The sequence below is a fragment of the Schistocerca gregaria genome, chromosome 4, assembly GCF_023897955.1.
Source record: "Schistocerca gregaria isolate iqSchGreg1 chromosome 4, iqSchGreg1.2, whole genome shotgun sequence".
In the NCBI taxonomy this organism is placed as follows: Eukaryota; Metazoa; Arthropoda; class Insecta; order Orthoptera; family Acrididae; genus Schistocerca; species Schistocerca gregaria.
This window is the reverse complement of record NC_064923.1, coordinates 313,646,590-313,660,167: the sequence shown is the minus strand read 5'-3', so window position 1 is coordinate 313,660,167 and position 13,578 is coordinate 313,646,590. Positions and strand designations below refer to the sequence as shown.

Sequence of the window (13,578 nt, the reverse complement as noted above, 5' to 3'; positions counted from 1 at the left end):
GTGCTACAAAACTGTGTAAGAGAAATGTTGTGGTTGGTAGCTATCAAAATGGAGATACTGGAGAGAATGTGCTGAGGATGTGAAAGAATGGAGAGTTCCTTGACCCTGGTGTCAGTGATGAATCTGTCATCAACGGAACTGAACCAGATAAGGGTTTTGAATGTGAGTGGGGGAATCATCTAGAAGGATTTCTCTGGACTACAAATAGGTTTGTCTTTCAGAGTGGCCAAACATCTGTTTTATTTGTTTCGGATGAGTATATTGTCTTCCAACACCAATATCTCCCCCTTCCCCATCCCACATTCCCAGTCAGTCTTCTGGTTGGTCTACAGCAGCCCACTGCCATTTGCTCTCCTGCACCAATCTTATCACATCTGAGTGATAATTACACCTAATATCTTCAAGTATTTGTTGTATATATTTCAGTCTCTGCCTTTCCTTACATTTTTTCCTTCTTTTGTTCCTTCTAATACAATAAAAGTTATCCCTAATGGGTTGCCAATTCACCCTACTACCTCTTGTAGTTAGCAGTTTCATTTCCTCACTCAATTCAGTGGATAGCCTGCACACTTCTCATCAGTCCACTTAATTTTCAGCACTCTCCAGCAACACATCTTGCCAAACACTTCATTTCTCTTCTTTTATTGTTTCCCATCGCTTATGATTCCCTTCCATACAAAACTATGCACCAAACTACATTCTCACATACATACGTTTTCAGAAATTTCTTTATCAAATGTAGTCCTGTGATTAACACTAGTGCAGAATGCTCCATTTGTGTGTGCTAGCCTGCTTCTTACATCCTCCTCGCTTCATCTGTCATCCACTTTTGCCTGAAAAGTAGCACAGTTCCTGCACTCTGTGTGCTGCATGATCCCCAATTTTGATGTTACATTTATGCCTAACCTCATTTCTACCACTCTACAATTGTTTCATCTTTGTTTGATTGGCTTTCAAATTATATTGTGTGTTCAATAGACGGTTCATTCTCGACAGGGGACAACCAGATCATCAGCAAACCTTGTCACAGATATTCTTTCACACTGGATTTTAAACCCATTCCTTAACCTTTTCTTTCTGATACACAGATTTAACCATGGAGAAGAAAGACTGCATTCCTGCCAAATGTGCTTTTCAGTCCATGAACTTCTCTCTTGGGCTTTAATTTTTGTTGTTTCCTTTTGGTTCTCGTATATTACTCATCTGTCCCTAAATTATATATATATAAAGACTGCACGTCTTGTGATTATTTTATTCGTTAAAAACTTTTTCTATGTTTATAAATTCTATTTAAGTGTTTAGATTTTTCTTAAGTCTCACTTCCATTATCAAGTGCAACATACAAACCCTCTCCCTGGTTTCTTTTCCTTTCTTAAAGCCAAACATTATTCTCCAACAGATCCTCAGTTTTCAGTCCCATTGCTTTCTATAATATTTATCTCAGCAATTTGTATGCCTGAGTTGTCAAGCTGATTGTACAATATTTCTTGCATTTATCTGCCTTTACTATTTAGGTATTACATGGATAATTTTCTTTCAAAATTCCAACAGTATGTCTCCACTCCCATTGATTCTACAGTAATAATCATGATTGTCACTTCCCTCAATGATTTAAGAAATTCCAGACGAATATCATCTATCCCATCTGATTGTTTTCAGCCAGTACTCCAAATCTCTGTCACACCAATACTGAATCTCCTACACCTGGCAAATAGATAAACATTTCTTCTACTATAACTCATATAAGTCCTTAATGTAATCTTTCTATCTACATGCTCTTTCCTTTGGATTCAACAATGAAATCTCTTATTTTCTTAATGTTTACACGACAGTTTTAAAATGTCCAAAATATTTAGATTGCTTTTGGCTCCTATTTCATCCATTTGAGAAGTAAGTGTCATTAAGGAGGAATTAAACTAGACAGGTAACGTAATGTTGGAGAGTAGGTATTCCACGAACATTTTCAACAAGTGGTTTCAAGCAAGTGAGATTGAGTTACAAGTGGATAGATTTATGAGAATGAAGGTTCAGAGTGGGCTTTCAGTCAGTTTTGGTCAACATGGTACATGATTGTTAAATGTTGTCTTCTCTGTATGGAGAAGGTTAAATAACACAATTTGGTGTGGAATTGAAAATAAGGAATCTGAACAGAACTGAAACAATCTGTAGGATGGCACTGCATGTTTCCTTGGGTCAATCATCAGACTGACCAACTTTCACAAACAAGTGCAATGGACCTAAGCACAAACATTCTTTTGTTTCTGCTTGATCTTCATGCCTATTACATTATTAAATATTAGTTTTACTTACAGGTTCTTTCCTGCATATTAGGTTTCTTTGTCTCATGACTTATTTCCTTTCTGCATCTACATGTAATTTATTTTACTGTTTTTTCTCCCTTTACAATCTTTAAAGCTTTTGGAACTAGTTTCTTCTGTGTTTTATGTGTCTGATGTAATTTTTTCACCTCTGCTCAATTGATCCTGTTTCAACATCTAGTAACAAGCGGTTATGTCAGAGTTATAATGTAGTGATACGAGTTGCAACTGACATTGGAGTGATTCATCTGCACTAACTATTAATTACATCACTTAGTGTATTGTTCAACTGCAATTACATATGATTATTGAAGAATGTTTGCTCAGTGCATTTACATACATATGTTATGAAGTCCCATATTTAAGAATATTTGTTTCTAGAGCAGAAAAAAGTGTTCCCTAATGAAACTAGTCCAGCAATGTTAGGAACAACGATGTTAATGTCTGTTTACTGGACATTAGGTAACTGTATGTGATGATACAATCTGATCAATATGTTTGTGATAATATTCTGTTAGAGACAGGAAGATATCAGTGTTGAGTTCAGTCATATATTAATACTATGTTTCCTCTTCTGTATTTCATTGTTTCTGCTAGTGGTTAGAAAATTATGCATTGTAAGGTAGCACATTAAGTTGTCAGAAAAAATATTATCCACAGTCACACAAAAAGTAATCATTTATGAAGAGAGCAGCTTGTCATTATTAAATGGGAATTAAATGGGGGTAACACCAAGAACTGAAAACACTTATCCAAGACAAACAGAAGCTAAGATTTTCTGTATGCAAGACGACATTTCTCAGAAGAGTATTTTATGTTCTAGGTTCCAGAAATGTATGAAGGACTAAAAAGACCAAGTGATGGAGTCCTCGTGCATGGAATATTTCTAGATGCTTCAAGATGGGATCTTCAGACAATGACACTATGTGATCCAAATCCTGGTATGTTTTATATATTCATTTATTTATACAATGTGTTCCATGATTTCCATCATGAAGGAGAACCTTCAGGGATGTGGAAGGAGTCAAATTATACACTGGTACGCATGTCCATTGCAGTCCATTGCATATTATTTCTACCAAATATACAAATTACAACTAACACGAGATCTGCTTACTTTATTAATTACTGGAATTACTTCTGACTGCAACCTTGTGAACCATGCACATTGGTGGAATCGGGTGGAAAAACGTTGGAGGGAGATCTGTGAAGAGGCCAGGGAAACATGTGGTTCCTGAAGAGGGGCAGCAACTTTGTCAATAGTTGCAGAGGCAGGAGTCTGGATGATTGACTGATCTGGCCTTATAACATCAACCAACATAGACTTGCTTTGCTGCTACTGCAAATGGCTGAAAGCAATGACAAATGACAGCCTTTATATCTGAAGACATGTGGTTCTATTTCATGCCTTAATGGTGGAGGCATCCTCTTAAGTAAAATACTCTAGACATGAACTAATCTCCCATTTGGATCTCCAGGCAGGGACTACTCAGGAAAATGGTGTCATTAGGGGAAACAAAACTGGCACTCTACACATTAGATAATATTGGGTAAGAAGATTAAGGAACTGAAAAAAAGAAGAGATAGATAGGTTGAAGTCACATAGAGCACATCACCTAAAACTTGTACTAGAAATTTTATCCATATTAGTATTATAAATGTGAAAGTAACTCTCTCTGTTATGTTTTCACGACCAACCCACTCAACTACTTTCGATGAAATTTGGTATGGCGATAGCTTGAACCCAACGAAGATAAAAGGCTGCTTTAGAAAGTGTGTAGTATCAAATACCTATTGATTTGAAGAATATTAGGGAAAAATATTTACTCTTTCAAAAAGCTATTTACTATTGGACTTTTGATCTTTATAATTTTATGGAAATGCTTTTATTGGTTGATATTTGCTATGTGATACGATTCAAAGTAATGAATACAATACTTACAAAATCTTTATCATGTTTAAACTGTAATTCCACCCTCTTTTTTTTGTAATGTACTTGTTGTATATTATATAGCTGCTTCTATAGCATGATGCATAGAAGCATGCTCCTGCCATCCCCCTCTGTATGTGCTGCTCAGTAATGACACTGTGCATGACAAGCTGGGACAGCTTGGGAGGAGAGGGAGTGGAAGGCACTTCACGAGCTATGCTTGCCTGAACAGACAGACAAGTGAGGGCAGCTGACATTATAGCATGTGCCGTAGCTTACTTAGTCACCTCCACCATGGTATGGTATGAGCCTTGTCCAGTGCTGCATGTGCAGATGTTCACAAGCAGAGGGCATGGCTGTTGGCACACGACTGCAAAGGCAAGGGTGCAGTAGTATTGCCGGGTGGCTGTGAAGTGGTGTTGACAGGGTGCCCTTGTTTTACATCTGTATGTGCACATGCCAGGCACTGCAAGCATGAGGCACTGGAGCCTCAAGTGTCAGGATGGGTGGCGTCGGGTCGGGGGCATGACACTGGGAATGTGGCGGGCTGCAATGCAGTGTAGGTAGCATGCCCGGCAGTTGATGACTGTGAGGGGAAATCACTGGGTCGGTCTTAGGATCCAGGAGAGGTACAGAAGCAGGGCAGGACCATCCTGTGCATCAGTGTCAGCAATAGTTGGAGCATCAGGTGGAGCACCAGTGTAGCATGGTGAGTTTTCCAGAGCACTTTCGACTGTAGTTTATCAGACGGTTTTGCGACCGTATTGGCTGCAGATTCCTTGACTTGCGCCATAGGGTGGTGGGGTTTCGGGTTCCGCTGAGTAGGTCAGGAGTTCACTACACTCAGTTGGCGGCTACACGGGTAGCGGAGGCTGTGTGGCGTGGCCTGGGCGGTTTTTTAGGTTAGAAGGCCTCGGGAAAGTGCGTGATGGGCTGCAATGTCAAAGGGTGCTTGGCAATTACAGGACGTGCTTGGATCAAGGAACAGTCGGAATTATAGTCGTAAATTGTTGTAGTTGCGCTGGAAAAGTCCCTGAGCTTCAAGCGCTAATAGAAAGCACAGAAGCTGATATCGTTATAGGTACAGAAAGCTGGCTAAGGCCTGAAATAAGTTCTGCAGAAATTCTTACGAAGTCTCAGGCGGTGTTCAGGAAAGATAGATTAGGCAGAATTGGTGGTGGAGTGTTTGTGTCTGTCAGTAGTGGTTTATCTTGTAGTGAAGTCAAAGTAGATACTCCGTGCGAATTGGTGTGGGTGGAGGTTATACTTAACAGCCGAATTAAGTTAATAATTGGCTCCTTCTACCGACCCCCAAACTCCGATTATACAGTTGCGGAACAGTTCAGAGAAAGTTTGAGTCTCGTAACAAATAAATACCCCACTCATACGGTTATAGTTGGTGGGGACTTCAACCTACCCTCGGTATGTTGGCAAAAATACTTGTTCAAAACCGGTGGTAGGCAGAAAACGTCTTCCGACATTGTCCTAAATGCTTTCTCCAAAAATTATTTCGAGCAGTTAGTCCACGAACCCACGCGAATTGTAAATGGTTGCGAAAACACACTTGACCTCTTAGCCACAAACAATCCAGAGCTGATAGAGAGCATCATGACTGATACAGGGATTAGTGATCACAAGGTCATTGTAGCTAGGCTCAATACCATTTCTTCCAAATCCATCAGAAACAAACGCAAAATAATTTTATTTAAAAAAGCGGATAAAGTGCCACTAGAAGCCTTCCTAAAAGACAATTTCCATTCCTTCCGAACTGACTATGCGAATGTAGATGAGATGTGGCTCAAATTCAAAGATATAGTAGCAACAGCAATTGAGATATTCATACCTCATAAATTGGTAAGAGATGGAACGGATCCCCCGTGGTACACAAAAAAGATCCGAACGCTGTTGCAGAGGCAACGGAAAAAGCATGCAAAGTTCAGAAGAACGCCAAATCCCGAAGATGGGCTAAAATTTACAGACGCGCGAAATTTTGCACGTACTTCGATGCGAGATGCCTTTAATAGGTTCCACAATGAAACATTGTCTCGAAATTTGGTAGAAAATCCGAAGAAATTCTGGTCATATGTAAAGTACACAAGCGGCAAGACGCAGTCAATACCTTCGTTGCGCAGTGCCGATGGTACTGTTACCGACGACTGTGCCGCTAAAGCGGAGTTATTGAACGCAGTTTTCCGAAATTCCTTCACCAGGGAAGACGAACGGAATATTCCAGAATTTGAAACACGAACATCTGCTAGCATGAGTCTCTTAGAAGTAGATACCTTAGGGGTTGCGAAGCAACTCAAATCGCTTGATACGGGCAAGTCTTCAGGTCCAGATTGTATACCGATTAGGTTCCTTTCAGATTACGTTGATACTATAGCTCCCTACTTAGCACTCATATACAACTGCTCACTCACCGATAGATCTGTACCTACAGATTGGAAAATTGCGCAGGTCGCACCAGTGTTCAAGAAGCGTAGTAAGAGTAATCCATTTAACTACAGACCTATATCATTGACGTCTGTTTGCAGTAGGGTTTTGGAGCATATACTGTATTCAAACATTATGAATCACCTCGAAGGGAACGATCTATTGACACGTAATCAGCATGGCTTGAGAAAACATCGCTCTTGTGCAACGCAGCTAGCTCTTTATTCGCACGAAGTAATGGCCGCTATCGACAGGGAATCTCAAGTTGATTCCGTATTTCTAGATTTCCGGAAAGCTTTTGACACCGTTCCTCACAAGCGACTTCTAATCAAGCTGCGGAGCTATAGGGTATCGTCTCAGTTGTGTGACTGGATTCGTGATTTCCTGTCAGGAAGGTCGCAGTTCGTAGTAATAGACGGCAAATCATCGAGTAAAACTGAAGTGATATCAGGTGTTCCCCAGGGAAGCGTCCTGGGACCTCTACTGTTCCTGATCTATATAAATGACCTGGGTGACAATCTGAGCAGTTCTCTTAGACTGTTCGCAGATGATGCTGTAATTTACCGCCTAGTAAGGTCATCCGAAGACCAGTATCAGTTGCAAAGCGATTTAGAAAAGATTGCTGTATGGTGTGTCAGGTGGCAGTTGACGCTAAATAACGAAAAGTGAGAGATGATCCACATGAGTTCCAAAAGAAATCCGTTGGAATTCGATTACTCGATAAATAGTACAATTCTCAAGGCTGTCAATTCAACTAAGAACCTGGGTGTTAAAATTACGAACAACTTCAGTTGGAAGGACCACATAGATAATATTGTCTGGAAGGCGAGCCAAAGGTTGCGTTTCATTGGTAGGACACTTAGAAGATGCAACAAGTCCACTAAAGAGACAGCTTACACTACACCCGTTCGTCCTCTGTTAGAATATTGCTGCGCGGTGTGGGATCCTTACCAGGTGGGATTGACGGAGGACATCGAAAGGGTGCAAAAAAGGGCAGCTCGTTTTGTATTATCACGTTATAGGGGAGAGAGTGTGGCAGATATGATACACGAGTTGGGATGAAAGTCATTACAGCATAGACGTTTTTCGTCGCGGCGAGACCTTTTTACGAAATTTCAGTCACCAACTTTCTCTTCCGAATGCGAAAATATTTTGTTGAGCCCAACCTACATAGGTAGGAATGATCATCAAAATAAAATAAGAGAAATCAGAGCTCAAACAGAAAGGTTTAGGTGTTCGTTTTTCCCGCTCGCTGTTCGGGAGTGGAATAGTAGAGAGATAGTACGATTGTGGTTCGATGAACCCTCTGCCAAGCACTTAAATGTGAATTGCAGAGTAGTCATGTAGATGTAGATGCAGATGTAGATGTAGTGTTGTGGGCAGGCATCTTGTGGGCCATAATGATGGGGGTACTTGGCATAGTGTTGTCAGTGGTGTTGGCTCATCATTTGTGTCTACGGTTTGTTGGTGTAGATTGTACTCAAGCTGCATGGTATGAGCTCGGCCAGCACATAGGCAGACTTCAGCCATCGACAGAGGTGCTGGTCAGCATGCTGTGCAGGTGCAGATGTCTAGGGAGTCCCGTTTCAGCACCCGGTGGAGGATAATCAGAGAGGGGGCTGGTGAGTACCTATCCACAGCATAATGTGGGTGCATGACGCGAGATCACTTTGAATGAAAGTTCTGTGCCATGGCACTGGGTAGACATGGGTCACAAGCGAACCATGCAATCCTGCAAGCCAGTGATGAACTCAGGAATGATGTCATCTACAAACAGGTCAGCCAGCTCCAGAAAGTCACCTGTGATGGCAAGCAGCTGGTCATAAACAAGATTGGCAGCTGACATCTCAAGGTTGGCTTCACAAGCGACCAGGTGGCTGAGATATACCAGCAGCAAGACAGCAGTCCACCTGTTGTTGTGGCAAGCAAGGGTGACCCTCAAGGTGCGATGGAGACATTCCAACATGCTGTTGGCAACTGGGTGGTAGCTCATTGTCAGGTGCAGGTCAGCCTCACACAGATCTGTCAGTGGAAAAACAAAAAAACTGTATACGCACACAAGGAAAAAAAAATCACAGATTTCCCAGTTAAAAATACACTTTCTCCCGGGTGAAAATACACTTTCTTCGTGTTAAGTGGCAGTATACTTTTCCTCAGAACTGTAAAACTTATCAATCGTTTGAATGGTTGTTGTTTTATACACTGCCATAGAATTTCCCAGCACTTTAGCAAACAAAACTCAAAGGAAAAAAAAAAGACTCACTTTTGGAAAAATCTTTGATGTGCAGCAACATGTACACTAGCTTTTCATACTACAAAAGTATAAATTCGAATTCCACCAAACATCGCATTTTACTTTCTGAAGCATTGAAATAGAGATTGTGATGCACTTTTGTAAGCCAGTTATAGCTCATGTCACGTGATCGCTTCTGCTGATGCATCATTCAGAGCATAGGACACGTCATGTAGTCAGCCAATAGCAATATCAGTGTTAAGTAACACGATCACACAAATAGGAAAAGTTAAAGGTTTAAATTAATATACGTAGGGTTGCTACAAGGAAAGCAAAGCATTTGCATGTAATATTGGTCTCGAATATTAATAAGCTACAAGAGAAGCTGCGCTTTGACATATAATGGTCATCTTTTTTGCGCATGTTACACTTTAAGATACATCACAGAATTGTGCCAGTACATTTTTCATAAATAACTGATCTGGGATTGAAAATCTTCTAAATGGTGGTCCTCAAAGAGCTGATTTTTAATTGAGATTCAAACGTTCTGTGATTTAAGAAATTCATCATACATTCTCGCACATAGTTCATCTTTCATAAAAGGAAATTTGCTTTTCAAACATCCATTCGCAGAATTTTGCCGCGACCTCTTAGAAATAGGTTCATTTCAGCAGCTGCCAAAGAGTGCCATATGACAGGCATCTCTACACTTGCATAGCTATGATGATGCTGGATGGTCATATGTTCATAGTGTAAAACATTAAAAGATCTTACATTATGTCATAAAAGAAACAAGGCATCATAGGATACTTCAAAAGCATCGGAATTTCGTGGCCCAAACTAAAATGCATAATTCAGCTTAAAGTATACGTACGTCTTGGAGTGTCAGTACTGTATTCTCTAATGTTTGGTTCTTTGTTATGGCTTTATACCATAAGTGTCAGAAGATGAAAACATGCACTTGAAATGCAGCGAACAGTTGAAACTAGCCAACAGTGTGGAGTCAAACACTTTGTTTCAAATAAATTGACTGCCTCAGAGGAAAAGATTAATAAAACCCAAATTTCTTTAGCAGACTTGAGAAAAATAACTTCATTGTTCTGCAAGGCAATTAACAATTACTGTCAGAAAGGTAGAAATAAAATGAAATTTGAAAACTAAAACTTGTAATATACTTTAGCCCTTCCGTAATTATGTGAATGTATTTTAATTCACTTGATAGCTTCCGGCCACAGAAATCTGTTTTGTTTTCAATTGATGTGACAGCAAATAAACGAAGAGGAAACAGCAGAATCACTAAATGTAAACATGGGGCACATAGAGACTACCCACCTCCCTACTACAACTCAGACTGTTCTGTGCATCAGTCCCAGATCAATGATATTTCCGAACTGGGGCCATGCTACATAGAGGCCCCCCACCCTCTCTCAAGCGTTTGTGGTAGACGGCCAAATATTTAAAAAATAGACTTTTCAAAAATATGTTCATTTTGTAGAGCACATCATTCTGAAAGTCTGATACATACAACATATGTGTTCGATGAAATGTAAGACATATTTGGTCGTAAGTGCGCCAAAGTGCAGCGCCACGCCTCTTCACACAGCATTCTTCGCAATGTCGCTCTGTTGAATTCAAATGTATAATATTTTGTAATGGACACTATCAAACTATATTCAGGACAGTGGAAATTAAAATGTCCTGTGGTGCTTCTCCTGCTCCCACCCTCACAATTAATACTCAATGGGACTATTTGTAACTGGGAGAACAAGATCTCGTCAGAAAATTTGCTCTCTTTATTGCCTATTGGCTAACAACTTGCTGTTTTGTGTGACATAAAAGTAAATATAGAATACATAAAACAAGTAAAGACAAGCGACAAGCAAGACCGTAAACATTTCTTCAGTCCTTAAGTCCTGGCATTTCTTTTTTTCTCTCTAATCTTGCCACAGTTTTGTATGACGTGCTTTCGTTTCTGGGAAGAATCACTACCTTATCAAAGATCATCAAAATGTTTTGCTACATGAAAAAACAAAATGTAGCAGTCCAATACTGAAAAAGCTGCTAATACAAATAGTGCCCAAGACTGGTGTGCTTTCTAAATCCAATTACGTGTATTTTGTCACTGCTCAATAAAAGGAAATAGGCCCATCTAATTTTGCAGTAATTGCAATACACCAAATAAACGAGACTGTTTTGGTGCAAATGCTCATTTTTTTAACACGGCAGAATATAATTCAGGAAGTACCAATATCAAATGCCTATTAGGCCTACTACAAGCAAAAAGCTTTAGGTTCGGAAATAGTTTCACATTTCATTCATACGCTCCAGCTTTTCAAGCACGAGATCAAAAAGAAGTAGTACGAAATTTTTGTATAAATTTGGAATCATATTCTTCCATAATTTGTGTGATGTCCCCATTTCTTCCCCATTCTAACAAATAATCTTGTAATCACTAATTCTGTGACTATTCCTACCAGTGTCAAAACTTGTTCTCCGGCAGTTTAGTTATCCTGCGTTTATTCTATAGTTAGGCGTCATTACACGTTCGTACAATGTGTTTTACGTGCTACTCTCAGAATTGACAGTATAACTGGCCCTTACTAGTGTAGTGGTCTGGCCAAAAATTTTCTGTCACAATTTCATCTTCTTGGATATACCGAGAAGATAATACATAATCTTTCTTACCTGTTATTCCTGTTAGTTGTTGATTTCCACTCTGGTAGTCTGAATCTATGGATTTCACTAGTAATTATATCAACACTGATCATTCACGAACTCAGTCAACCACTTTAACAGACAGTGATCAGCATTCGCCCGTTCGGCTTTATTCCGCTCAGCTTGTGTACCCCGTCCCCTTTCGTCTGCAGGAAAGTTTATTTCTAGATATGATGGGGATTACCCTGGCAGAGACATCAAGGTACACCATACACGCATTCAAAAATCAACTTAAGATTCATTCAGAAATCACTTTAGAATGTGTTCAAAAACCAACAGGGATGTGTTTCAAATTCATATGAATAATTGATAGTTTGAAGTGCATTGGATGCTAGGTGATTTGTGAAAAAAGTTTTTTCCCCTTCAAGAATATGAATTTGGCACCCCCTGAAATTTCCGCCCCAGGGAGATACCCCGGTTTGCGGGCAGGCACCTAATCCCAGCGGTCATTGGCATTATGGTACCAAGAGGGGTTCTCTGCAGTTCATGACATCTGGGTTGCAGAGCAGAAGCATACCCAGTCTTGAGGGGCATCAGCAGCGCAGCTGCAGTGATGATTCTCACAGCAGCTGAGGCTGTGCGAACTGCAGTGGTCAGAGCAGAGTTGGGACACGGTCAGTGAGTAACCTGAGATTAACACCAGGGTGAGTGGAGAGCGTGTTGTGGGGGTACCTTCCCACTGCACTGTTCAGAGAAGTTGGCAGTGGAGAGAAGGATTCAAATGGCTCATGTTGTGCAGCAATCACTGAAATTGAGCATGTTGCTCTCAGCTGCATGTTGTGCCACCGAGTGGTCAACTTTGTTATGGACAACAGTTTGGCAGTGGCCATTCATCCTGATGATCAGATGGTCAAAGTCATACCAACCTATGCATGCACGCACATTGTGTGTGTGTGTGTGTGTGTGTGTGTGTGTGTGTGTGTGTGTGTTTTTCCTTAGGCATGCGTGTGCTGCAAGCCTGTACACATTACTCTAGTGCGCCAAAGGATAAATGTGAAAGTTAGCAAGTTTTCTTCTCTTAGGTGTGCCTACCAAAAACAACTCAAGACTTCTGCTTTTCAGCAAGTGGCTCCTTTAATTCTTAATATATTCACACTGTTTGGTTATAAAGAGGCTGAAACTGTTTGCACAGTCTTTGTCACTTTGAATTTCAGTCCAGCCTTCTTCAGGCAGATTGTTATTGTCATGCATTTCATGTTATTTAATATAGTGTTTCCTGGGCTTCCCACTTTGTTCTTCTCAGATTACTTGATCTTTCTGATTAGATTTATTTCAGTTACTGCTATTTTACAGTTATCAGCCTGGCAACAATATAAAGTAATGCAAAAGCACTGTAGTAATTCTAGTGTTGTCACAGACACTGTTATGCAAATTGTAGGAGATCACAACTGAGCGAAGATACTCTTTCACACTCAGTACCTTGAATAACCATTGATATGGTCACCACACAATATTATTTTGTTGTTTCCTTTGTAAGTGCTAACCTTATTTAATACAACAATTTCCTGAAAAAATGACTTAGGACTTCTGTCAGGTGAACAGCTAACACTGTTGATGAAATATTTTGGATTTTCAGTTACAATACAACTTCAACAGCCGAACATACAAATCTTTTTCGATAGGGTCATTCCATGTCAAGTGGCCTACGGGTCCCCACTCGACCATCTACAATTTCGATGAAATTTTTGCAGAATGTACCTATAGACTTTACATGAAGCACTGCCAATTTACAGCTTCATAATTAGTAGGCTATGGTGGGGCCACTAGCCACCTTTTTGTAAAAGCTCATTTTTTGACATTGTGACTAAACTTTGTTTTACCATTGTTCAGGATCTAAGAGACATGTCATGCTGAAACTTTGTGATCCTGTTCAACTTTTTGGGCACAATATCATAGCTGTGGTAAATTCATCATAGTGTGCTATCAAAGTGGCTCATAAATCTTCTCCT

General features: G+C 40.1%; 2 protein-coding genes across 3 annotated transcripts in view; one reads left to right on the top strand and one right to left on the bottom strand.

Moving 5' to 3' along the window:
• The window catches only part of LOC126365882 (uncharacterized), a 92,749-nt gene that overhangs the window by 74,701 nt on the left and 4,470 nt on the right, over window positions 1-13,578 (bottom strand). The gene's annotated exons all lie outside the window — the stretch shown is intronic.
• LOC126365881 (dynein axonemal heavy chain 6) overlaps window positions 1-13,578 on the top strand; it is a 1,020,408-nt gene that overhangs the window by 1,002,929 nt on the left and 3,901 nt on the right. The window contains exon 69 of the mRNA XM_050008578.1: window positions 3,142-3,259. Coding sequence (XP_049864535.1) covers window positions 3,142-3,259 — 118 coding nt within the window. The remainder of the gene's footprint in view (window positions 1-3,141; window positions 3,260-13,578) is intronic.